Source organism: Mus musculus, chromosome 5 (genome assembly GCF_000001635.26).
Source record: "Mus musculus strain C57BL/6J chromosome 5, GRCm38.p6 C57BL/6J".
Taxonomy (NCBI): Eukaryota; Metazoa; Chordata; class Mammalia; order Rodentia; family Muridae; genus Mus; species Mus musculus.
In genome coordinates this window covers 89759473-89786517 of record NC_000071.6, presented here as the reverse complement: position 1 = coordinate 89786517, position 27045 = coordinate 89759473, and the positions used below count along the sequence as shown (strand labels likewise).

The 27045-nt window shown below is 39.3% G+C and overlaps 1 protein-coding gene across 3 annotated transcripts in view; it reads left to right on the top strand.

The window, feature by feature from the left end:
- Adamts3 (a disintegrin-like and metallopeptidase (reprolysin type) with thrombospondin type 1 motif, 3) overlaps positions 1–27045 on the top strand; it is a 209828-nt gene that overhangs the window by 97151 nt on the left and 85632 nt on the right. For all 3 annotated transcript variants that reach the window (NM_001081401.2, NM_177872.2, XM_017320931.2), the window contains exon 4: positions 11077–11233. In NM_001081401.2, the coding sequence (NP_001074870.1) occupies positions 11077–11233 (157 nt within the window). The remainder of the gene's footprint in view (positions 1–11076; positions 11234–27045) is intronic.

The window sequence follows — 27045 nt, the reverse complement described above, 5'->3', positions numbered from 1 at the left end:
TTTTTGGCCCTGGCGTTCCCCTGTACTGGGGCATATAAAGTTTGCACAACCAATGGGCCTCTCTTTCCAGTGATGGAGATATATATGCAGCTAGAGTCAAGAGCTCCAAATGATATGTACTCACTGATAAGTGGATATTAGCCCAGAAACTTAGTATACCTGAGATATAAGATACAATTTGCAAAACACATGAAACTGAAGAAGAACGAAGACCAAAAGTGTGGACACTTTGCCCCTTCTTAGAATTGGGAACAATCACCCATGGAAGGAGTTACAGAGACAAAGTTTGGAGCTGAGGCAAAAGAATGGACCATTTAGAGACTGCCATATCTGGGGATCCATCCCATAATCAGCCTCTAAACAATGACACCATTGCATACACTAACAAGATTTTGCTGCAAGGATCGTGATATAGCTGTCTCTTGTGAGACTAGGCCTAGCAAACACAGAAGTGGATGCTCACAGTCAGCTATTGGATGGATCACAGGGCCCCCAATGGAGGAGCTAGAGAAAGTATCCAAGGAGCTAAAGAGATCTGCAACCCTGTAGGTGCAACAACATTATGAACTAACCAGTACCCCGGAGCTCTTGACTCTAGCTGCTGCCCTGAATTCTAAGCAGAGCACTGGCTTAGGTTTTCTACCACTACAAATACCAGGACTGCCACCTTCTCTACCTCTTCCTTAGCTCCCACTTCCTCCTGTTGCTCCCCAACCCCCATTTCTTTTTTTTTTTTTTTCCATTTTTTATTAGGTATTTAACTCATTTACATTTCCAATGCTATACCAAAAGTCCCCCATATCCACCCACCCCCACTCCCCTGCCCACCCACTCCCCCTTTTTGGCCCTGGTATTCCCCTGTACTGGGGCATATAAAGTTTGCAAGTCCAATGGGCCTCTCTTTCCAGTGATGGCCGACTAGGCCATCTTTTGATATATATGCAGCTAGAGTCAAGAGCTCCGGGGTACTGGTTAGCTCATAATGTTATTCCACCTATAGGGTTGCAGATCCCTTTAGCTCCTTGGCTACTTTCTCTAGCTCCTCCATTGGGAGCCCTATGATCCATCCATTAGCTGACTGTGAGCATCCACTTCCGTGTTTGCTGGGCCCCGGCATAGTCTCACAAGAGACAGCTACATCTGCGTCCTTTCAATAAAATCTTGCTAGTGTATGCAATGCCAACCCCCATTTCTTATCTTACTGTATTTTATAGCTTTAAACGGCAGGTTGGTTTTCTTGACATCTCACCGTGTATGCGGTGCTATGGTAGAATCCTGGCTAATTTCTTAGGCTCTCATTTGGCGTGGGATGGAGAAGGGCCTCTCAGCTCTGGCCATAGCTGTGAAGCACTGCCTCAGCTGTCTGTGTTTGCCAGCAGCAGAGGCATGGCAAGAGCTATTGACAAAGAAGGCAGGACGATGGCAGTAGCTCTCACTCTCCCCTCACATCAAGTAAGTTCTTTGTAGATTTTCAGTTCTATTAGAATGGGAAGTGCTGGTGAGAAATGTGGAGTGGTGGGTGTGAGAGTAGAGTGGGGGAAATCAAAGCAACCCATCCAAGGCTGCCGGAGTGGGCTCTGCTAGTCCTCCACTGCCCGCTAGAACTCTGATCTGCTGTTTCCAACCTTTCCATTTGTGAGGCTTTGTGACAGCAGCAATAGAAAACAACACAAGGCCCTGTCTGTTCTCAGCCACCTAAATGAATGGTTAGCAGCAGTCACATGGAGTGGAAGTAGCGCGGACGACTGATTTGATAGTGTGGTTTATATGCCTCTCTTTGTGCCTTACAAAGAGGGAAGAGGCCTGTTTGGTGAATGTTGGCCTTTTTCTCCATGGCTACTGAGGTTGTACTTGGCTGTATGCTTTCATGAACATGAATGAAGGCTCCTTTGTCATAGAACCAAGCACTCAATAACACGTTATACATTTTACAATTATTGACCAGTGTAGAGTATGAATTATTAAGAAGCAAAAAACAGGCCAGTATTTGTGGTTACAGACTCATATTTTGCTAACAATTATAAACAATGATAATTTGTGTCATCAGGAACCCATATATCTTTGAAATATTGAATGAGGCTAAATATTATTAAGACATTTAATCCTATAAGTTATACATTTTTTAGAAAATTAGCTTTCTCCTTTCAGTAGTGATCTGAGAGTTTCAACTTGAAATACCAGCTCTACAGTTGGTTTGATAAGTAACCATCATGTCAAGTAAGAGAGAATATTCAGTTTAAATACAGTCATGTGATAAGACAATGAAAACAGAAAGGAAAACTACCTAGTGTAAGGAACAGAACCAATCGGAGAGTGAGAGACCACAGAAGGGGGAAGCCGAAGAGAGAATGTGTTTAAACAAAGGAAAATGACACACGCATATACAAAATGCCATAATGAAACCCATGCTAACTTAAACAATTTTTAAAAAGAGAAAAAGTCAAAAAGAACAAGGAAATTATATCTCAGAACAAGTCAGTCCTGTGGGATTTATGGTGAGTATTCTCACAGGTGATGTTACATAGAATGTAGCATTTATAAGGGAAAACCAGTCAGTTTGTCAAGAGGGGGAAATTTTGGCTTACCAATATCTGGATGACCCTCCCCTTCCTGTTCTCACACAGCAAACACTATGACATGGAGATACCGTAGTACCCTGTTGGTACCACTTATTACAGTGAACATCCTGGGACTTTTAGAATGTCACGTCCTTTCTAGGAGTCAGTTTGTGTATAATGTGGTCGAGTGGAAACAGGCCATGCTGTGTTCAGTGTAACTGTGGTGGGCACAAGCTGGTGGTGGAGATGAGGGAAATGGAGCAGTTACAGAAAGCCTTCAGCCTTCAGAAGCTCCCTCCAGACTTTCATTTCTTGTGGCACTTATTTTGATGAGAGTCAGTCGGAGGTTGTACTCCCTAATTAAGAAACTGAAACGGTCACTCTCAAAGTCACTGATCAGCAGGCTCCTCATTTTAGCAGTTAATTGTATTGCGGGTTGAGATGGATTCTTTTATTTTTTCTTTTAAGTCCTGTTCACTCCCTTCATAGAAGGGGTTGTGCAAATACACTTCAATCTTATAAACTTGAAAGGGAATTTCAAGATTTTTAGATGCTGTTAAAATAAAGACAGCATTCTAATATTTTCATGCGCTCTCTCTCTCCCCATGTATGTGTGTCTGTCTGTCTGTCTGTCCATCTGTGTGAGAGTAATTTAAGTGGGGCTCCTGCTTTGGGCTTACAGGCAGTCTTCTAAGCCACACTATGCTTTCTCTCTATCCAGCCACATTGTGGTCTTCATTACATCTTCTGTAGAGATTTGGTGATATCATTGAAATACCTCTTGAAATTCAGGAAACCTTAGGAAGTTATCTTTATCAAATAAGTACTGTCCATTGTGCTGATAAAATAGGAACCAGATAAGGTATTTGCCTGTGCACTGACTGCAATAACTGAAGAAGGAGCACAGACTATATTTAACCCTGGGCTGTGTATTCATATAGCCTTCATGAGCTAAAATGCTGCTGTGGTGCTATAGTTCTAATGACATCCATGGCAGAACATTGTATTTGCCTTTTGCACACCTTCCCATGAGCTACTCTAGGCATTCAGATCATGTCACTACCTTATGTGACTGTACCCTCGTAGTTTACTGCTGTGCCCAATTTGGCAGAACTGGTATTTAGTGTCAACAACATCCATATTGTATTTGGGACATGTTTCATGAAATTCCTGGATGAAATTCATAGCTCCACACTCCCACTTTAACAAAACAAAATAACAGCATTCTTGTTGTGTAAGTAAAACAGGACATGAGGTTTTTAGACTATCTGACACAGAATTTCTGAGGAGAGATTAGTAATTTTTGATTGAAATTTAAAAACTCTCTTTGAGGTTGATTTTCATCATAAATCGAGCTAAGTACAAGTTAATCTTTCCTTGGTGACTTGCTTTTATTACTGTGACCTATAAAGAATTGTGTTTTACATTTCTTGTATAACTTTATAGTTTATAAAATAAATTCATAGACATTATCTCATCTGAACCACCCTGTGCTCCACACCCTCCATTCACATTATAACCGAGTGAGGAAACTATCTGATCTAGTGTATTAGAGCTGCTGTCAGGTACGCCCGTGAGGACCCCACCCAGTGAAAGAGGCATGTGGCCCTAGTGATGGCTGTTTCTATCCTAGGCAGCTCGCTGACTCAAGGCTGGACTTTTGGCACTTTGTGAAGTGAGTGACACAGCTGGAAGAGATGCCCAGATGTGAAGGGGATATCGGGCTTCTTAGCATCCATGATACTGTTATTCCCTCCAAAGGGCTGTCAAGGAACCTCTGTTAGAATTCAAACAAAATGAACCTTTCATTATTTAATACTAGATCAGATATGATACTAGTTTTAAAAGTGTTTAATTTATAAAACTAGCTTGAGAAACGTGGCAAATATTTTGTTTTGTTGTATGGGATTGAAATGGCACAATGGAGTTCTTTGGGGGAAGGGCAATTTCTAAAATCTTATTATATAAATAGCATTAATGGCAAATTAAACTGTTTGTCTGAGTAGAGTCCCTCCAGAGCATATGTAACCTTATGTGTGGCATTTCAAAAACATCTAGTTTATAACTTTCAAGTTGTACATTTCTGGTAGGATTATGAGTATTATTAACACCTAGAATGTCATCCATGGTCTAGGTTTTTAAAAATGTTATACACATTGCATTTTACCCTTGGATGTCATAAGTATATCTTATATAAAGGGAGCCCGGGAGCTGACAGGAGTGTGAGCTAATTAATGTTAAGGCATGACAACCCATGGCCTTTGAGCTTCCAAAAGTGTTTTTGAGTGCTTCACTATGTAAATAACTATGTTTGTACATTAAAAGGTCTTCAGTGCTTAATGATCAGCACTGATGTTTTGTTTTGTTTTGTTTTTTTCTCAGTTAAGTATGCATGGGCAAGTTTTATTTTCCCTGAAAATACAGGCACCTTTTAAATAATCCCTCCAGTTTTTGTGTCACCACCAAAGGAGAAACATCAATATAGTGTGGTGGAAAGATGTTCATCAGAACCCACCTACAATAGCTAAGAATATTCTAGACCTTAAAATACATGCTGTTTTATGACCCGCTGTCTCTGTAGCTCCTTGTAATGTGTTTCCAGCCCCTACCACTCTAGTTAAACACCACAGTCTGTCCAGGTTGCTTCTCACTGGCTTCATTCTTTGCACACTGCAGGTCCTTCCTTGGAAACCCGGACTCTACTCTCATGGTTTCCTCCTTTGCCTCTTGCCAGTCCTTTAGCCTTTTTCCCCCCCATGATGTTTGGTTCTCTTTGAGTTAATGTTTTCTCCCTCTATTCCTAAATATAAGCCGTAAGCCGGCCTTTGTTCTGCTTCCCTGGGATGGAATAAAATGGTAAATGTTGCAAAGTTTGTGTAGAGTTGGAACTTGGTGTTCCAAAGGCTCACAGAGAGCCATCTAGAGACTTCTGGATGACCAGTGGGGAAAAGGAGTGGCGAGCCAGCCTCGGCTTCAGGGATTTTTCTTCATACCAATTTAAGGTCCTTTGAGAATTTTGTAAGTTTTTTTTTTTTCTATTGACCTTAAATGTATTTGCAGACTTTCCTCGTTCAGTTTTTCAACATATTTAATTATTGTACGTGACAAGATATATCTGAAATCCAGTGTGGATATGCTTATATTTCTGAAAATCACTCACGAATTCCTCCATTAAATGTTAGCAATTATGCTTAGTACTTAAGGAGAACACAGATAAAACAACTTTCCCTTCCTTTAGCCTTTTCAAATCCTCTGCCTCCACCGTACATGTGTTGAGATTTCAGGTAGGTAGGTATTCTTGTCCCCAGCTCGCTTTTCTGTTTCTGTCAATAAATGAATTTCTTAGTCACTCAACTTCAAGATTGAGGATTAATCTAACATCATACTTTATTCTCCTTTTTGTTTCTTGTCATTTTTTTTTCGTTATAAAGATACTAATGGATGAGATAGTTTGAGCTAAGCACCCTGTGGGGCCATGTGGGATACAGAGTGAACAAAGCAGACCGAAAGGAACTAAAGCAACTCTGGGCTAGCAAGCAATGGGAAAGGAGAGTAGCAAAATGTTGGACCAAGACTCTCAACAGACAGCAAATATGATGAATGCTTGATTATGTGGAATGTCCAGACTATTCAGTGGAGCAGGAAAGAGATGCTGGCTGCTGTGTGAAGAGCAGATGGGAAGCTAGAACATGCTGACCCGAGAGGACACACTCCAGAACTTAAAAGGGACGGAATTCTAGAGGGGGATGATTCAAAGGACATAGCTAGTACCAGGGCCTTAAAGGGAGATTGTGCCCACCCGTGGTGTTTGGGGATTGGCAGGGAGCTTTTGAGGTCAGAGTGGAACCCCTAGGACAGAGTAAGAAGATAGAGCCTGTGACAAGACAGAGTCATGAACATGGAAGGGACAAGATCAAAGAAGGAAGTTGAAGGAGCTGTGGTTATCAGTCTGAGTGAGAAGAGGAGATGCGTCAGCTCTGATACATTTTCCTGTGCCTCCAGCATACCAATGCCTCCAGCATTCTCCCATCTTTTGAAAATTACCATAAACTTATAAAAATTCTATAGCCCCTGCATTGATTAATCCTGCTTTCCAACATGACTGGATTGATAAATGTCCAGGAAATTGGGGAAGAGCGCCTCTGGGTGTCTGATGGCATTTTCTAAGGCAGTTGGATTATGAGGGCTTTAGCTAAGTGAATTCCTTAATCCATGGGTGATTTTAAAGTCTGGATAGATCACTGACAGATGGCAGAACTATGGCAGGTAGTATCTCCTGGGAGGAAGAAGGTAGCAGGGATTGTCCCTGGAGGCTATGCCATACTCTATCTACTTGGGGTTGCTCTGTCCTTGTTCTTCTTCACCACATCCTCCCACCACCATGATGACCCACCTAAGCACGCAGGGATAACAATTATGGACTGAAACCTCCAAATATCTCCCCTGTGAAGTGAAGTTATTCTTGTGTGCATTTGGCCTCCAGCACACAGCTGTAACTATGATTTATGCCTTTATCTCTCGAGTTTATTTATATAGTTGTTCATTATAAAAACTGAATGGAAAATGTGTGCCAGATGTTGTGCCAGCGCTTAAGGATTAAAAGTCTAATTAAGATAGACACGGCTGCCTTGGGAGCGGACAAACTTGCAGAGGAGAAAAGATAATAAATAGTCACAAGCCTATAAGCACATCCGTGATAGCTGTAATAAGAGCCATAAGAGAGCAAAACAGCAGAGGTACCATATTGCCATGAGCCAGAAGATCTCTGGAGCACCAAGTTTCTGTGGAGTGAAGGTATAAGAAAATCACTTTTAAAGAGGTAACACTTTTTTTTTTAATGAAACAAAGACTATTCAAAGGCAACATACATGTGTAGAGTGGGCTTTCGAAGAGTAACAGCCTTTCCCCTTTGACCACAGTAAGACGGTTCCTTGAGAGTCGTAGACAGAGCAAGACTCCAGGACTGTGGAAGTGAGTGTCAAGTGCAAGGGGAAGCAATGGAAAAGTAAGCAAAGAAGTGACATTAGTTCATTTGAGGTTGCCACCTTTGTCTGCTCATCAAGCTCTGTCTCTGCTCCCTGGGCACAGAGCCAGGTTACATTTTCTGGCTCTTTTTGCCGTTGGCTGAGATCTGTGTAACTCTATCCTGTGTAGTAGTGCACCAGTGAACAGTGGGACTAAGGCAAGCTCCTGGCAAGATTTTCCACTGCTCGTTGGGCAGACTAACAGAGTGTCAGAGTCAGTGTCATTCTAGACCCTAGTGTGACTTTCTGGGACACATACCCATTCTGAAAGGCATGAACTGCCATAAGGAAACACCTGGTATTTTGAGCCTTTTCATGGTCAGGTGATTTGTAGTCGATTGCCATTTGTCCAAAAGAATGAGATTATTTTAGAGAGAGCAACTTTGCCCTCTGTGCTACTTGAAATTGAGATGCTGTGAATAATGTACTATGGTATATGCTAAGGTGAGTCTACAGAAGTACGTATTAGATAATTTAGATTTAAAAGTCACCAGTCTCTGATATTATCTGGAGAAGCAATCTTACAGCAAACTCCATGATCTTCTGGCTCGTTGAACCTTTCTGCCTCCTCTTCCATGGAAACCTCAATGTAGGTGTGTTTTGTAGGTGTGTCCATTGGAATTGAGCTCCCCAGAACTGCATTTTGATTGGTGTGGCTTTCTATAATTGTTTTAGTCTGTTGCAAAGAGAAGTCTTCTTGATGAGGGATGAGGAATATATATATGTATGTAACAACAAGAAAAGTAAAGACCATTCATTTGAAAAAGAGTAAAGGGGGGGTATGAGTGGATTTATAGAGGGGAAAGGGAAGGGGGAAATGATGTAATTATATTATGATCTCAAAAATAAAGGAAACTAAAAAATAGCCCTTGACTTTATTTTGTTGTGTTCCGTGAGGTCATGAAAGGGGCAGTGCCCTAATGTGATTTCACGCTCATCAACCATGTTGCTGGACTTTTGGTTACCAGCTTCTTGAATCTCTTTAGGCTTGTATGTTTTGCTTTGCTAGATTGAATCTAGAGGGTAGATGAGGCATGTCTTTGGCAATTTATTTTCTGTTTTTTTTTTTTTTTTTTTTAAGCAGTACGTTAGGATAATGTTTCCTTTAAATTAATGGGAGTTCAGACTCACATTTCCTGCACGTCCACATTAGAGATCATGTGTGCTAGCATTTCCTCTCTATTGCACTGCTATAGCAAATCTCTAAGCCTCGGTCTTTATAAAGGAACAGCAATTATTTAGTCATGATGCTGGTTGCAAGAATCTAATCCAAAGAACAGGATCTTCTTGGTTGGCAAGGTCCCCCACGTGTCACCACATTGTGGGCAAGCAGAAGGGGAAACAGCTGAATGCAGAAAGCATCAAGCACATGGGGCCTCACTTGGAAACACACCACTCTCTCCAGAACCAACTTGCTTCTTCCACGAGGACTACATTGATCTCTGCTGAAGTCACTTCTGAAGGTGCTGTGGTCAACACAGCTGGCTTCTGCTAGGCTTTACCTCTTAAATCCAATCACCTGTCAATACTATATGTCATGAAACTTCTGGCACAAAGGTCTATGTAAAAATCAAATCAAAGGTCTACAATCAGATCAAAGCTGAGCCTCAGATCCCACCTCTCACCTTGCCACTGATTCTGTCCCAAGCTTGCTTAAATGTACCTTGTATCCTAAGGGAGATGTTCAGTTTGAAGTTTGAGTTTTACCTGCACTTTACTGGGGAAAAGTATTATTTTGGTGCCTGGTATTTAAATGCTCACCTATAATATATAGAGAAATATCTTAAAGAAGCAAATGGGATAATTCTTGTCGTTGTCTTCCTTCTTACTTTCAAGTGGCTTAGTAGTCACTGCCCAGTGCTCACAGTCCTTACCTGCTTCTGACATCCCTACCCCTCCCTTCTGAACTATCGGCTACTAGTGGGGTCTGGCAGAAGCACAGCCATGTCTTTTCAGTTGTGTACCTAGCGAGTAGGCCACCAGTCTTCAATGGATACACAAATGATGCTGGTTAAACTCTGTGGGCCTCAAAAGAAAGAAAAGAAAAAGAAAAAGAAAAAGAAAAAGAAAAAGAAAAAGAAAAAGAAAAAGAAAAAGAAAAAGAAAGAGACACAAGAATGTGGGATTTATAAAGAGGGGGCAGGCAAATTAGGTAAGAGGGAGACTAGAGAAGGTAAGATTTTAATTGCTGCTGTTTTGAGACTGGATCTCTCTGTATAGCCCTGGCTGTCCTTGAACTCACTATGTAGACCAGGATGGCCTCAAACTCTCAAAAATCTGTCAGCCTTTGCCTCAGTGCTGGAACTAAAGCCATCTACAGCTACCATGTCAGCTAGGGGAGGAGTTTTGTAATCAGCATGCCCTCTGTACATGTCTGGAATTATTTTTTAAAAACATAAGTAAAAAATAAACCACAAGATTTGGTGATTTAATGGCTTGGAAGAAAATCAAAGACTAAAAAAGGCAAACAATGAAATTTCAACTCATAAATGTTGTGTGTGTATGTGTATTTATAAATGTATGTGTTGTACATATGTATATATATATGTATATGTATATGTGCATATATACATATGTATATATATATACACACACAGAGTACAATAGATTAATGTTATGTAAGATTAGCTAGTTAACAATACTTTCTGCTGTTAATGACAACTGAACATTTTAGCAATGAATATGTATGAGTTCTCCAGGCTAACAAATATTGGAAGTAGGGGATTTCCTCCAAAGCCAGTTAACGATAGCGATGGGATATGGTACACAACTCACATCTCTCACACATTAATGACCATGTGGGAGATGAAAATGAGTTGCAGAATTAATATAGCAGGCCTCATAAAGGATCCACATGTCATCAGGGAAAATCGGAATTTTTTTGAGTTCCTGTGTAATAGAAGATTCTTTTTGGTGAGAAATACCAAATAGGATATACCTTTTTTGGTACTCTGGTGAAATGGTTGTATCATGTGATTTTATTTTTACGCTGCTTAAACTTGGTATTTCTTACCTCTTATCGATTTTTTATTCCTGGAATATTTTTTAAAGTTGTGTGTGTGACTGAGTGTGCCTGGGTGTATATATTTGTACCATATATGTGCACACATGCGCCTGAACACCAGAAGATGGCATTTAGCTGTGTGGAACTGAAGTTACAAGGGGTCGCCAACCACCATGTGGGGACTGAGACCAAACCTGGGCACTCTGCAGAAGATCAGTAATGACATTAACTGCTGAGTCATCTCACCAGCCTCAATATGAATTTTCTTTGTTGTATGTATATGTATATATATGTGTGTGTGTGTGTGTGTATGTATGTATATGTATATATGTGTGTGGATTCCTAATATATAAGAATGCCTAGTATAATTTAAGTGCCTTTAATTTATAATCAGACAGAAAAACCATTCTCATGACTTACGCTCTTGCTATACTTGTGAACTGAAAACGATATTTAATTTTAAAATGAACACATTGTATGCTTTCTTTAGGCTGGGATGATAAAGAGCGATGATGAAGAGTATTTCATTGAACCCTTGGAGAGAGGGAAGCAGATGGATGAAGAAAATGGAAGGATTCACGTTGTCTACAAGAGATCAGCAGTGGAGCAGCCTCCCAGAGATGTATCTGAAGACGTCTACCACAGGGGTAGGCAGCTTAAGTAACCAGAGTTTTACAGGACAGCTTGTAAAGTAAACCATGAAGTGTACTGATATAATCCCTGGTATAAAATACCTCCAACATGCAAAATGAAAGAAAACCTTGATTAAACATCCATTCAGCTTCCATATTTCATAAAAGCACATGCCAATGAGGTTCTTTTGATTGATGTATAGGTTGTTTTCATCATCCCTTAAATCTATAATCATTAAGCCTTGTTTAAAGTCTAGAAAGCACAGGATATATAGACAAACAGATAATCATTTTTGTTTAAGGGAGATAGAAGTTAGATCCTGTAGGATTTTATTTTAAATGGATGGGAAATGTAAATGTTATGACATCTGAAGTTTTTCTCATTTTGTTTGGTGTAGTGGAGCCTGGGCCCAAGTTTATATCAACAGAAGAATTTAACTTATATCTCTTCCAAACAAGAAAAGATCCTATAAGCTATACCTGATCACTCCATTGCATTCCCCTACAGTATCAATTGCTATAAATGTTAGTGCCCATTCATTCCATTGCTGTAATATTTACATTCTATAGTATATGAATCTCATAACCAAAATTTTAGTACTATAAAAATATTCATATGGATTTTGCAAGATGCACAGATCAGTTAAGGGTGAAATTTTGCTACTTGTTTGAACAGGTGAAAGACAACTGTACTTTTTATGAGTTAATTTTATCAAAATCCAATTGTAATAAATCTTCATTCATGTGATGTGAAGGGTGGCACAAGGAATCATACAGATTCCACAACCAACAAGATTAATCGTCTAATTTTAGCTGAAGTTTTGACTGAGACATTTTTATGTCTAATCTAGTTATTGGGCTCTTCCATGTTGAGGAATCAGCAAATCAAGTTGCCTGTCTTGTTTGATTTTCTTTGAATCTTTCTTTTCTTTGGCCAAGACTTTCAGGGTGTCTTTCCCCCTTATATCTGATCCATATCACTCTGGAAGGGGTCCATAGTCCTTTCTCCCTTTCCTGTCACCACAAATATAGAGCCTGTCTCCCAAGATAATTCCTGGTCCAGTAATTGGAAATCATTAAAGGTATAGCTTGACCTCTGTCTCAGAGGAATTTTAAAATCATATCACCAAACATACAATCATCTTTATTTTGCTAATTAAAACAACTTAAAGCAATGGCAGCAATATAGACAAACATTATTTGATGAGATAGTGCTCCTCCATAATCTGTTTTGTTCTTATAAGATTAAATTTTAATAGTGAGATCAAGGCCTAAGTTTCTCCTGTCTAATATAGGCTAGGCTGCCTTCCCCTGCTCTTCGACCTATAATTTAAGATCAAAAGCTTCAATTATTTATTCATCTATATATACTTATATCCTCCCTTCTATGGAGATTAGTCTATCTATGGGTACATATGCCCCTTTAGATAACTTGAATTAACATAAGCTTCTATTATCTGTCTGAGGAAAGTTTTTTCTACTTATTCCCTGCTCTTTAACCTATAATTTATGATCAAAAGCCTCAAAATATTTATTCATTTATGTATACTTAAGGACATTTAAACAATCATCATTATATTCCCTTCTATTCTTAAAAACAATTATATCAAATTTTGTATATCTCTATCCTTTATTTATCTGGTTGTGGGTATTAGGCAGCTTCTCTGCCTCTCTCTGCCTTCTTCTGTGCAGCCAGCCATCTCTTTGCACAGTAGGGGCTCCCAGCATCTCTGAGCCCAAACTCTTTAAGAAATTTCCATGTGGATTAGACAAAATGTGTAACCTATTAAGAAGCCATTCTCCACTCCTCCCAATCTAATATCATGTCATGTGTGTATTCCATCCAAGAATCTCTAAATAATTTTTAATAGTGATTTCTTTCCTGCCACATTGCACACTGTCTGTAGTAGGAGTGAATTTGTTAAACTACTTTGGTTCCCGGTGGGTTACACACACGTACCCTCCCAAGAGCTCTCTCTATTTGCTAATCAAACACACACACACACACACACACACACACACACGCCAGCTAATTTTGATATGTCTTGACTAGCTCAATGGTTGGGCATTTCTAATCTTCCCCATGGCTACCAAACACTCCCCTCTTGTATTCCGGTGTTAACATCTTTTAAAATCTATATTTCATCTCTGTTACCCCAGACCCAATCAGGGAAGTGGCCTGTAGGGCCACTTTCCTAGATTCTTACATGCCAGCAGGCCTTTAAGTTTCATCTTTCACCTTCCCTGGACAATTCTCTGTCTCTCCTGTCTCTCTCCTGGCCCCTCAGCTGTGCAGTCTAAAAGTCCCCATCACCCTGCCCAGCCAATGGCTCTATGGTCAATGGCTATATGGCAATTTTTTATTATCAATCTAAGCCAGCTGGAGCAGGGACACTAAGGTCTTAAAGCATGGATTTTTGGAAGCCAAAAATAAGATAAAGCATTAGAACCAATCCCACACGGTTTAGTGGAATGGAAGTAAGGTAGGGGTATAGCTCAGACATGGAACACTTGTTTTAAAGAATACTTAGCTATTTGTATCAAAAATTTAACTTTTTTCCCTAGCACAAGGAGAGTTCAGATTCATAAGTTTAAACACCAATCTAGAGCCTCCTAATTCTCTTCTAGTCAAAGGATGGGAGCCTCAGTATTTTTTTTTTTGATGACGTATAGTCCAAGTATAAATTTTGGATTCAGTCAAGAGTCCATCTGAGAAGATGTGTCAACGAGTTGCAATAAGAGAAATACAATAGAAAAGCTAAGGTATAAAAAGGGAGAAACAGATATATGGAACATGTCTTTGTCATTTTTCTGACACCAAGTTATCAGGGGAAATATTGATTCACAAGTGGTTACCTGTAACCCTGCAGAGCTTATCACTAGAGCCTGTAGAAACATTTTATCCTATTTTCTATTTACCCAATAATTCCTTGGTTACGTTTTGAAGCCTTTTGTAATTCACCTACTCAGATGTGCCAAATTTCTGAGTTGGAATTTTTTTGTAATTGTTCTAAATTAAAAAAAAAAAGATTATGGCCTAGACAATAGTGATGAGTATCAAGAGAACAAGTATGAGATACAGCAACAGTGCCAGATGCGAGTGGAAATTGGAGTGAAAATGATAGGGTTTTGTGATAGAATGGATCTTATGGGTTGGGAGAGGCACGAGAGGCAAGGATCTGACATATCTCAGAATTCTAATTTGAGAAATCCCTGAATTAGGGCATATGAATATGAGTAGAATAAGCCTTGGTGAAGATGACATGGGATAATGGGTTGATCTTTGAAGATCCATTGGAAACACTGAGGACATTTTATAATTGCCTGTGTGGGTGACAATCACTGGAGAAGCCAGCAGCAGTGTCTTCATGGCACTGCTCTTTGCTAAGCACCCACTCTCACTGCCTTATTGCCTATGTTTAAACCTGTATTAAAACAGCTTGTATTAAACTTCAGCTTTGCTCCAAATGTGCAATATATATTCTCATAATTACTTAATGAAGTATTTCACCTACTCTGGTGAAATGGAGAGAGGTAGATCTTGGGAACTCAACTGGCCAGGCTGCCCAGCCAAAATGGCCAGCTCCAGATTCAATGAGAAACCCCATGTCAAAAATTGAGATGGAGAGAAATAGTGGAAGATACCCAAAGCTAATCTCTGGCCCCACATGCATAGGCAAGTACCACCTGCTGTACATTGAGACTTCCATTAATGTTGTCACTGTGAGTTACGGTCAGTGCAGAGTTGGCAGTTTGGGTAAACTATAGCTCTTCCTGTACCTGTTAGGATTCAGTGCTATCCTTCTAGCTAGTGACAAACAGAAGCTTGGCACGCTTATGATAGAGAAGCTTCACATTGTCATGATCTTGATATCATCCCAGTCTCTACATCTGTGGGAGAGTTTGATTCACTTCTCTGTGATTGGGGAATTATTCACTTTTTGACATCTGTAGTCTGTACAAACCAATTTTCTGTGTGACTCTATGATATTGTAATTAATAATTATATGAAGTCAAAATCAACCTCCAATATTCAATCATTTGTCCAAACTAAGATTAAACAGACAGACAAACAAACACCCTGCCCAGCCCTTAAGACTGCTCACACTGCCATGCTAAGCAGTTTGTTCCACACAGTCCAGGGGTAAGGGGGTGTTTACATGGCATCCCTAAGCTTTCCATATTTTGTGTTGAGTCTCTAGGCCTTAAGCTTTTCTCCTCACATTACAAGCTATTCATTCTCCAGTAGCTCTGTGTTAAAGTAATTTTTGTAATTACTTCCTACCAGTGGGAAACAAGCCTTTATCTCCTGGCTCTCTTTCAGAGTTTTTCATTTTCCTACAGGAACCCAAGTGTTTGTGTTGCTGGTGTGGTTGTCATGGTGCCCTGAAGGAGTGTCTTTGTCGCAGGTGGGAAACATGGATGGTCAGAAATGATTTAGGAGTTGCTCCTGGTTACTGGGAAGTGAAACTACAGAGCAAGCAGGAGTTATGGGAAGACTTAGTCTTGGAGAGGCTCGGGCCTGGGTTGATGCAGAGTCTTCTTTGGCTTTAGACGTGTGAATAGGTGCCCCAGTCGTTTGCTTTGGGAGATTCTCATGACCTGTGAGGGGATCAAAGAGAATTCTTGATGAACTCTGTAAAAGGAAATTATGGATGACATAAATTATTTTCAGTATATATTTTATTAGTAAATGATTCATAAATTATATTACTATAATACAAAGCTATGCCACTGAGCAAACATTCTTTTTAGTAGTGTTAGATTATAAATTTTCTCAACCACTGTTTATAATCTCATCTGAGGATCATTTGTGGAGGTACTTCTATTGAACTCATGTGTGAATATGGAAATACTAATCATATATGAAGGATCTTTTAGTATATTTCAGTCTGTGTGTTTATAATAATTATACAAAAATTAATTTAATATGAAGACTGTCTTATTCCATAAAGTAACCAGAAAGCAGAGCCAATGATATTTAAGGAATTTTCACATGCTAAACATAAATGATAATAAGTTGTTTTCTTGAATTAGAATATGTAACTTCTCAGCTATGAATATTAACAATATAAAGCATCGATGAACTTACACAGGAACTTACTTTAATGTTGCTGTTCAAAAACTAAACCTATGTAGTCCTTGAAATGTTTTCCAAGTTTGGTCCTCAGTTTCAGAACCCCCATGAATTTTTCTCCATATGTTATACGCTACCTAATTTTATGTATTTGTGCTGTCTAATTTCCTTACAAGATAGCGACTGCTAAAAACTTATTTATCTATTTGTTTGTTTACTTATTTTTGAAAAGTATGGCTTTATTAGTGTCTTGTACAGTTTGATATCTGTATTGATAAAATGCCATCAAACAGACGTGTAAGAAATAAGAAATTGGAATACTAGACCTAACATTAATCTCTTAAGTACTTAAGCTCTTCATTTATAATTTTAAATGACATGTCAACAGAGCAAGCAAGGGATTTTGATGGTGGTGTCCACTGTCTTTCTTCACTACATGAACTTGGCTGCAGCTTTTCATCTAGTATCTTGACAGCCATTGTCAGTATTAAAGACTGGCTTCTCTATTATTGTCTAAGAAGAAGAATTCAGTTAAGCAGTCTGGAAAAACTATACTACTATAAACTTTTGTTAATATCCAATCCTCTTTTATAACTATGCAACATTTAAAAAACATGAGTGTGGTTCAGGTAGGGTTGCCATGATCTATGATCCATAGAGCACTTTGCATTCCTTGCTGGCATCTCTCCTTAAATTCAAGAAGAAATATTCTAAAAGGCTGTCAGTTCAGACTTAGACCAAAGGGCATATCTGGCAGATATGAGGATAATTTTTATATATTTGCAATGTGAGTGATGGATATTGCACAAAATAATTATAATAGTAACCATTTTGATTATTTTTATTACAACTCCCATCTTTTAATAATAATAATAATTTTATATTTTATATCCTGACCACAGTTGTCCCTCCATCTTCATCTCCCAGCCCCTACCCCCAACCTTCTCTCTCTCCCTCTACCCCTTTTTCTTCTGAAAAGGGCAGGCCTCTCCCATGGATATCAACCAAACATGGGATATCAAATTGCAGTATGATAGGTACCTCTCCTCATTTTAAGGCTGGATATGAGGCAACCCAGTATGAAGAAAAGGGTTCCAAATGCCATCAAAAAGAGTCAGAAACAACACCTGCTCCCATTGTCAGGAGTCCCACTAGAAGACCAAGCTACACAACTGTAACATATGCAGAGGTCCTAGGTCAGTCCTATGCAGGGTCCCTGATAAACCACCTATGTTTGATGAGAGGTTTTTTTTTTTGTTTGCTTGTTTGTTTTAAGAGACAGGGTTTCTCTGTATAGCCCTGGCTGTCCTGGAACTCACTCTGTAGACCAGGCTGGCCTTGAACTCAGAGATCTGCCTGCTTCTGCCTCCTGAGTGCTGGGATTAAAGGCGTGCGCCACCATGCCCAGCTCTTTGATGAGTTTTAAAGATCTTTCTAGTTATTGTTCAGCTCACTATAGTGTGCTCAAGAGTATCACTCAACTCCATTTCTTCCTGTTACAATCTTATGCCAGTTATGATACAACAGTTTGGGTAACTACAATTAATGTCATGCTTTACATCTTGGGAATTAAGTAAGTGTGAAGCAAAGAGGTTAAGTAGCAGCAGTTTCTAAATGGACACTCATTTTAGTTCACAGAGTGACTACAGTGGATACCCAGTTGCCTCAGAGTCCTAGCTTTGATTTCCCTGCCATAATGCCTCTGAACTCTGAGTGGAAATAAACTATTTCTCTTTCAGTTGCTTCTGTCTGAATACTTTTATCACTATGTCAGGAAAAGAAACTAAGACTGTCCCACATCCCTATATTTGGTTTTGTTGTCTATCTTCCTTGGGGCCCTTTAGAAGAAATCATTACAAGATGGTAAATCCTTTCCACTGTACTTCCTTCTATCAGTTTACAGTTCCGTACTTTCTTTGGTACTTCTTGTCAGCGATTCAGGTCCTCTGTGGTTCTTAGAAAGTGTTTATTTTAGGACTGCTTTTTTTATTTCTACAATAATTACCATTTAGACATTGATAGGGATTAATTGAACCTGTAGATGGTTTTCTGAGTTATTGAATTTATTTCTCTAGGGATGACAGGAGCATGATACATTTATCAGTGATAGAGAAATGACTGAGTAAATTTTTTTATGGAAATCATAGAGTGTCACATTGTCATTATGAGATCATATACTTCTGAAGATTTTTCTCGTTTTGTCCAATGATAGAATAACAAGTGTTAAAAGTGACAGAAATACCATCTCCAGGTTTCCTTTAGTATATCTATTTTAATGTTTATGGATTGTCTTCAAAAAACAGAGGGGAAATAAGACCACACTTGATGGCAGTTCTGTTCCATAGGTACCCAGATCTAGTGACTAAAGCCCATTTGCAATTTGAGGTACAACCAAAAAAATTAATATGCTAATGGGGGGCTGGATGCCACTGTGCTCATTGTTTAGTTCCTTGGAACCTCCCCCATATTTCTACTCACAAGTCTCTAACATGACATAGATATAGAGTTGCTTAATATAAGACCATGTTCCATGAATACAGGATGACACACATTTTCTGATCAGTCCTGTTTCATACTACCCTCTGGAAATTTCTAGATATTTTTATGACGGTTGTTTCATAGAGTCACTTCAATCATGTAAAATGTCTTAGAATATAGTTATCTGGGGATATTTTGTCAAAATAGGCTCAGTCATTTGAATCTTATCTCTTGAGTTAATTTTAAATTTGGATTTTAATTAACTAGTCTCAGTACTGGTGGTAATAAACAAATACAGTAATTGATGGGTTTTTTTTTGTTTGTTTGTTTGTTTGATATTGGACTGTCTAGCACTTATCCCTTTTATGGATGTTATTATTTTCTACCTCACAGAAAAAGTAAAAGAGATTGCATTAGCTAATTCCTGTCAGTTTTTAAGATGGAATGCTTTCAAAGTACATGAAGATATACTGCCGAAGAAAATTAAACAAACGTCTAGGATATTGTGATGCAAGATAATTATTTGTTCATTGTATACCTAGCCATGTGATCTATCATCTAACATTATACTGTAGTTAAAAAACTGGTTAAAACATAACTGATTGAAACTAAGCTGTTGTTCAGTTAAGATTTCAGTGAGACATCTTGAAATTAATTTTGTACAACTTTCAAGTACTAGTGCAAGCTACACTGAGCAACTAGACATGAATGTTGAAAGATGCCTGAGTTTGGAGTAAAATACAATGTTGGGGAGATAAGAAAAGATCCTATTTCTGAGGATAGAAGACTAAAGTGTGGGCAACTATGCTGATAATATAGTTTTAAAAGTATAGTTTTAACTATTTTTAACCAAAAGTTAAAAAGTACCTAAAGACACTCATAACTCAACTCTACTTTATAGATATAAGTCTAAGCTGTGAATGATGGATAAATATGTTTTGTATGCAGTATATTTTTTCCTAAGGACATGTACCAAATAGCTTTATGACCTTGATAATGTTACTTAATTTACCAAAGTCTCAATTTACTCATTTTAAAGTGGGAAAACAATACTGCATATTTCATAGACTTTTTAAAAACACCGAAATAAAGAATCTCATTTCATTTCCTTATACTTACTACATGCTCAACTATAAGTTAACTCTTATTAGTTTTAATATATCTTTCCCTTATGGTGGTCCAGTACTCTTGTAAAGAATTGTCAAGCATTTGTATTAGTCACTTTTATCATTTTTGTGACCAAATGCTCAACAAGAAGCCACTTAAGAGTTCAGAGGACAATGTCTATCATGGGGGGGGGGGGGGGATTGAGAATGGTTGTTCACAGCTGAGCTCAGGATGAGGCAGATTCCGGATTGGCTCTGAGTAAGAGGGCTGAAAAAGAGAAGGTCTTCCCCAGGAGATTTAGGCAGTGGCTCTTTATGACAAAGGTCTGCCTCCTGTGGTGATCCTCGATGATGGAGATGGTCCCTGCATGTCCAAACTGCTTTATTTGATGGCAGGTGTGAATGCATACATCATACTCAAGGTGAACCAGGGATTAAATACCTTTTGCAGGGAGGAATGCCTAGGAAGAGAAGCTCATCGGCTAAACACTTGAGGCTTATCTGGATACTTCATTAGCTTGGAGAACTCCAGGTTTCTATGCTATGTGACCTGTTGTCATGGTCCTCTCAATGGATGTTATAGTTATGTGTTCCAGGATAGGTAGAACTTGGCAGGGAGCTGGTTCCCTGGGATCTTGAACCTTCTTCATCCTTACTAGTTCTCCTTACTAGTTCTCCTGTCTGGTGGCATGGTCCACTTGTCCCACAGGCCCCTAGCTATTCTATTTCTGAGCCTGTTTGTCTTGGCCATGTTAGAGGTGGGAAGTTATATATCATGCTTTGTGCATTGTATACTCATTCCACACGTGTATGAACACATACCAATAAATTGCTATCATTGCTATATTGTAGAACATGGACATTATATATTATAGTACATATCCAGATGTAAGAATTACAAAGAACACAATAAAGGGAAGTATATAAAATCATGTCATTTCTCTGTGTTCTGGTGAGTATCATTATGTATGCTTCTATAATAAGTAGTCTGTTTTTGAGGCTTCTCTGGAGACTTATTATAGGTGTGGTGATCATTACGAGTTACAATATTGTATGCCATCATCTAGCTTAAAATTGCCTGTTGGATAAAATGTAATCTTTTTTCACTCATGTCCTCAATCTTCCCACCATTTTTTCCCTTAGTCTTCTTTAGTGACTCTCACTTCCTCCTAGATAGTTTTTATTTGGGGTATACTAGAGTGTCTCCTAAGCATTTTTTTTTTAAACCCAGACTTATATTTTGTAATTGTATTCACTAGACTGCCTCTCTGTTCCTTTCAGAACAATAGAATGTATCCCTTGCTTCTTACATCCCTTGGAAAACACAAGAAGCTCCATGAGCAATAAGTTCCCTATCTGTCTTAGATTCTGTAGGATCTGAAGGAGGAAGGCAGTGTCTCACAGCTGAGGACTGAGATAGTATACCAAAGTCCCCAGTGCACATGGCTTTTCTATTTTAATTTGTGATCATCTTTTCCTTTAAGATTCACTTAGTTTTCCTTTATGTGTATGGGTATTTTTGCCTGTAGATATGTCTGGTACTATGTTTGTGCAGTGCCCGAAGAAGCCAGAAGAGAGCATCAGAAATTTGAAACTAGAGTTATAGATGACTTATAAGTGAACTGTGGGTGCCAGGAACTGAACCTGTGTCCTCTACAAGAACAACATGTGCCCATAACTGCTGAACTATTTCTCCAGGCCCTCACCTTTTATTTTGACGAACTGTATAATAGTCTTTGGGAAAAAAAAATCCTCAAGTTGCTTATGTAGAATAAATGGAGGTTATTTTTCCATGGGCAGCATTATATATAATTGGAGAAGAAGAATATACTATGAATCAGATTATAGGAGAAATTAGTGTCTTTTGAGAAAGTCAAATCTCTTAAGGAAAATCATTGCTCTACTTAAACTCTTTCCGACAGGTCTTAGACAGAGCTGCAGTTGTGGCCTGTGAATCAGGCTTCCCTACTGGCAGGAGGCCTCTATCTTATTTATGTAGTTTTCTAAGTATGTGGATAATTGAGTCCATCAAGACTTCTCTCTTAGTAAGTTTCCATATTTTCTCAAATATTTTCAGAATAGTCTATGGTATAAAAAGTGTTAGTGACTAACTGCCCTCAATGTTCTTGAACACTTTAATTTGCTCCTAAAGCCATGTTTATAGATATATTCAGGGTTAATAGGATGGGGAGTTGCTGCAGTTTATGTAATGACATATTTCCTACCAAGTTCTGGGAATTTAAATAGCAAGGATGCTAATTTAATAGCATACCTGTTCCTCATAAAAAGCATGATCTTTTGTCCCCCTTTAAGTCTATGAATAAACAGTTCCATTCTGGCACAGTGTTACCAATTCACCAAACTCAAGGCTATGTGTAGTGAGAAGGAAACATGTTCTGTGAGGATTTCTTCCTAATAGTTCAGAAGATAAAGAGAAACATACTGCCCCTTCCAATGACTAGGGGCCTGAGGTATTTGGAAGTTTCGGAAGTCTGCACTGAGGCAAAGGTAATGCCTTGGGCGCAGAGGTCTTCATTATCTCAGCTCACAGCACTCTTCAGCAGCGATGACATCATCGTGGCTTCTCTCACCTCAGAATCCAGGCAGGAGACACTTAGTGTCTTTGTCAGATGCGTGTAGAAAAGAGGGCACAAAGAAAGAGCTTCCTGTGGAGTCGGGGGAGGCTTTGCGACTCCTTCTTGGTTCTTTGTGAAAGCACATGACTGGACTTGTAGAAGATTAACCCCCTTCACGTTCCTTTAAAAAAAAAAAATCAAATAGATGCAAAGCAGCTCTGCCACTTTCTTCCTCTCTGTGAACTCCGTATTCTGGTGGGCAGTGAATTATTTTGAATTCCCTAAGAGGGGCCATGGCAGTCAATGGGGGCTGTGAATGAGAGCCCTCTGAAGGGGTGGCTTGTGGGTTTTCACCGTTCTTTATGGCATTATTCCTCTGAAAGAGTCCCCTCTAAGAGTGGGGTCAGCCTAGAGACCTTTATAGTGTGTGAAGTAATCCATCCTTTAATCTCTTCCTTCCTGTGGGAAAATCAGCCCAGGGGAAGGGAAGGGGTGGGGGTGAGCTCATACATACACCCCTATACAGCCTTGTTAGAGCATTTATGTTTCATTTTCTGCTGTCTTCTGCATGACTATGGTGTATTTTCAAATTTGGTTCTTTCATAAAGAAGAAAGTCTGAAAAACTGAATTTTGTGCTGATACTCTTGTCTAGGTTATGAATACTTTCCTCTGCCCTCGGGCTAGTGTTTCAGCAGTCTGTCAGGGGTTACAGAGCAAAGAAAATAGTCTGTATTGGGTTAGTATTACAGTGTCACATCTCCCATGCCATTTCCATTCCCTGTGGTTGGACTTTATTTAGATATTGTCTATGTACAATGTTATATGATTTTACCTATAGATCTAGATTCTATGTAGGAGAGCAACAAGATTTATTTAGTGACAAAACTAATACTGAGAGGACAAATGCCAGCTGACTTTGGGGCTGGTATAGTGACTGGGAGGTGGGATGGTAAGGGAAAGTTTGTTTATTAAGTTATTATTAGGTTATTATTCTTAAAACAGGTTCTCTAGCTGCAGCTGACACAGGCCTTGAACTGCCTTTCATTTTCTCTGCTTCCTGAGTGCCTCCCATCTTACAGATGTGCACTACCACACCTGCCTGACAGAACACTGGTTTACTTTTTATTGTATGATTGTCAAAATCCACACAAGTGTTCACATGTCACATTTATTCAGAAGCCTTTAAAAATGTATTAGCCTGAGATAGTAGTGGGCATTTTAGACCAGGTTCTTATGTGTTTTGATTTGGGGCTAGAGTCTGGAAAGGTAGTATCTTATAGCAGGTTCCAGGTGTAGCTTACAAACAAGTTTACAGAGGGGAAAGGGGGGAAAACAGCAACTAATATTTTACTGGAAAATATATAAATGACAGAGAAGTGTATTTTACACATAATCTACAGGTATGGAGTGTAAATTTCTTTTATTAGAAATAAAAGGTTATTAGAATCTGGTTATTAGAACTAAAAGTTAGCTGTCTTTGGTTGTTTTTGAAACAGGCAGACAGAATTAAACAAAGAAGTATGGTGGTCTTAGGAGAGGAGCCCAAGGAAAGAATTGGATCCCTCTGTCATTCCTGCGTCTTTTCTTTTCGTTTCCCCAGTTAGAATTAAACTAGGAGAAAATAAGTATTGTACTTGCAACCTCTTTCTCCAAACTTCGCCACAGAAGTGGACTTAAGGACAGGTAGACAAGGAAAACCATCAACATACCACAGAACTGTGAATTTTCAGACCAAAATAATGCTGCATGACACAGCGGAGCCCCCTCTACTTTGGATTAAGGATGTATGTTTTTATATGTAAGGCATAAGAAGCAGTTTATGGTAGGCTAGAGAAGCGCTAGATAAGTCCCTACTTGGAGAAAATACCATAGACACATGAGGGTGCCTTCATGGGTCACCTATTACCATGGAGAGATAGAGGCAAGGATGCCACTATTACCTGTCAGTGTGCTGTGAAATGGAGCATGGGCTGCATAAGCCTGGAGCTTCAGCTGAAGCTGCTCATCTCTGGTGATGGAGGAAATCCCAGCCTGGCAGTACAGAGGACCAGGGGCTAGGCTCTAGGAGTCAATGAATAGTGGCTTGTGTTCATTTGTCCTCAGCCAATAACTTCGAGAACCCAAGGCCACTTCTCCTTTGTGTATGAAGCCACTATACAGATGGATAAGTTCCATCTGTGGATTTTTATTTTCTTTTAGAGATGGGATCTCATGGGCCCCAGGCTGCCCTCAGCCTCCTTATGTAGTAAGGATGACCTTGTATCTCTGATCTTTCAGATTCACTGGCAGGCACTACCGCAGCTAGTTAATGCCTTTTAAGCATTTGGTAAAGAAATTAATTCCTATTTTTAATACCTATGTTAAGGAACAGGGTTTTTTGTTTGTTTGTTTTGTTTTGTTTTGTTTTGTTTTTAAATTCTCATTACAGAGAAGTTGTTAGCCTTTCAGGGACCCTGATTTTATTTTTATTTTTGAGACAATATTCTTTGTAGCTGGGACTAGACTCAAACTTGCTATGTAGTGTAGGCTTTCCTTGAATTCTCAATCTTCCTGCTTTTCCCTTATAAGTGGTGGGATTACAAACCTGTGTCACCACATCCATACCCCAATAATCCTGATTTTCACCTAGAGCAGTGCTTCTCAACCAGCAGGTCAAATTCCTTTGGAGCTCAAATGAGCCTTTCACAGGGGTCATGTATCAGATATCACACATATAGGGTATTTACATTATGATTCCTAACAGTAGCAAAAAGATACGAAGTAGCAATGACAATAATATGATAATTGGGGTCACCACAACATGAGGAACTGTATTAAAGTGTATTGACAATCACTGATCTAGAGTTGCAGAGGCCTAGTCTCCTTACTTATGAGGCATAAATAACAGAGAAAGCTTCCTCCAGGTCTCTGAACCCCACTTCTCCCACCCCAAGCATATATATACTTGCTGTGTGACCTTGATGTACCACAGCTCACAATCCAAGGCCCGCTTTTAGGTCCTTCCTCATTCCTGGGCCTGACTGCTTCTCACCTTGGGTAGGAGAATGTTTGCTATTTTCCTCTATTCTCTTTTCAACCTCTTTCCTCCCTCCATCCCTCTTTCCTCTTCCCTCTCTCCTTGTTCTAACATTTACTGACCCAGAATTCTCTCTGGTTTTGTTGTTCAAGAGACTAAAGCTGAATTTGGTCATTGATGGGCCATGAAACAAATTCAGGAGAACTTTACAAATGAAACAAAAGAAAAGAAAACGAAGTAAGCAATGTGTTTCTTCCCTTTTTATGAACCATCTCTCTCCGGAAACATTTATAAAGTTACATGGGAGAACCCCACATGCCAGAGCATGTTGCTATTCCCTATAACATACAATCATTTTAGAAAAAGACATGTGGTCAAGCACATGTGATTGGACAGAATTTCCTACTCTCTCTTTCTCTCTCCTTCTGTCCACCCACCTCATTCTCACTCCTTCTCCTTATTCCTTTCACTTAAAGTGAAGTGGCTCCAGGCCAGCTTCAAATGAGATCATCTTTGCGGATGAAAGGATGACTTAGAGCCTACCAGACGAGTGTCACTTGCACAGTGGCTTGCCGGGGTACCTTGTGTGTCATTTTGTAAGACTCTGGTGAGCCTTAGCTTACCAGGGACCCCCTGAGTGAACCACACAGAGCTGGAATCCATGCAAAAAAGCAAGAGGAATTCATTGTTCCAGTGCAATGGGGTCGCTCCAGATCCAAAAAAGAGGTGGTGACCCCTGGTGACCCAGTTGGCGAGTTTCTATATGGTTTCCAGGGGCAGAATAGAACATCAGCAACTCGGCACAATATGATTGGTGTTACAGTACATTCTTTAAACTGATTGGTCTTTAGGGAATGGGTAGTAGGCGCTTACTCAGCCTCTCCTTCTGGCCTAAGTGCTGTCTTACCTGTCTCTTCCAGGGAGGGCTGGGGAGTGGGGGTGGGGGTGAGGGGCCCAGTGGAATTTTCTAACGGCTGAGCTGACCTCTTCAGTTTCTATTTACTTCAGCAAATATGTGAGTATTTGGGTGGATTTGAACTCTGGATTCTACTGCAGAAATACAAAATATCCCCCACAGAGGGCATGATAATTTTTTTTCATTTAGATGAACTCTTTACTTATTCAGTAGTGAATTATGTTTTCAGTTACTTTCCATCTCACTGACAAGTAAGACAAGGGCCAGCTACTAATCACATGATAACTACCAAGACTTATGTTTTTGTACTTTGATGTTAGAAAATTGCTTCTTTAATGTCTGATGCCATCAAATAACATTCCTTAGAAACTTAAAAAAAAAAAAAAACCACCCTTTTCATCTGTTGTTAATTATATACTGTAAGGCAGAAATAAGTAGCATTCTTAAAGTCCAGGCCTTTTAATCAACTAGGAAGTGACCGATCCTTTGTGTTTTGAGTAACACAATTTATGTTCCCCTAGGCACCGATTCACATTGATGTTGCTGGGGAATTCTGATAATACAGTATTTGATAGAGCAAGCTTGCCCCAAATTATAGATGTGTTTCTTGCTAATTGGCCTTGTGTTTGTACACCCAGAGTGACAGGGAACTCCTCT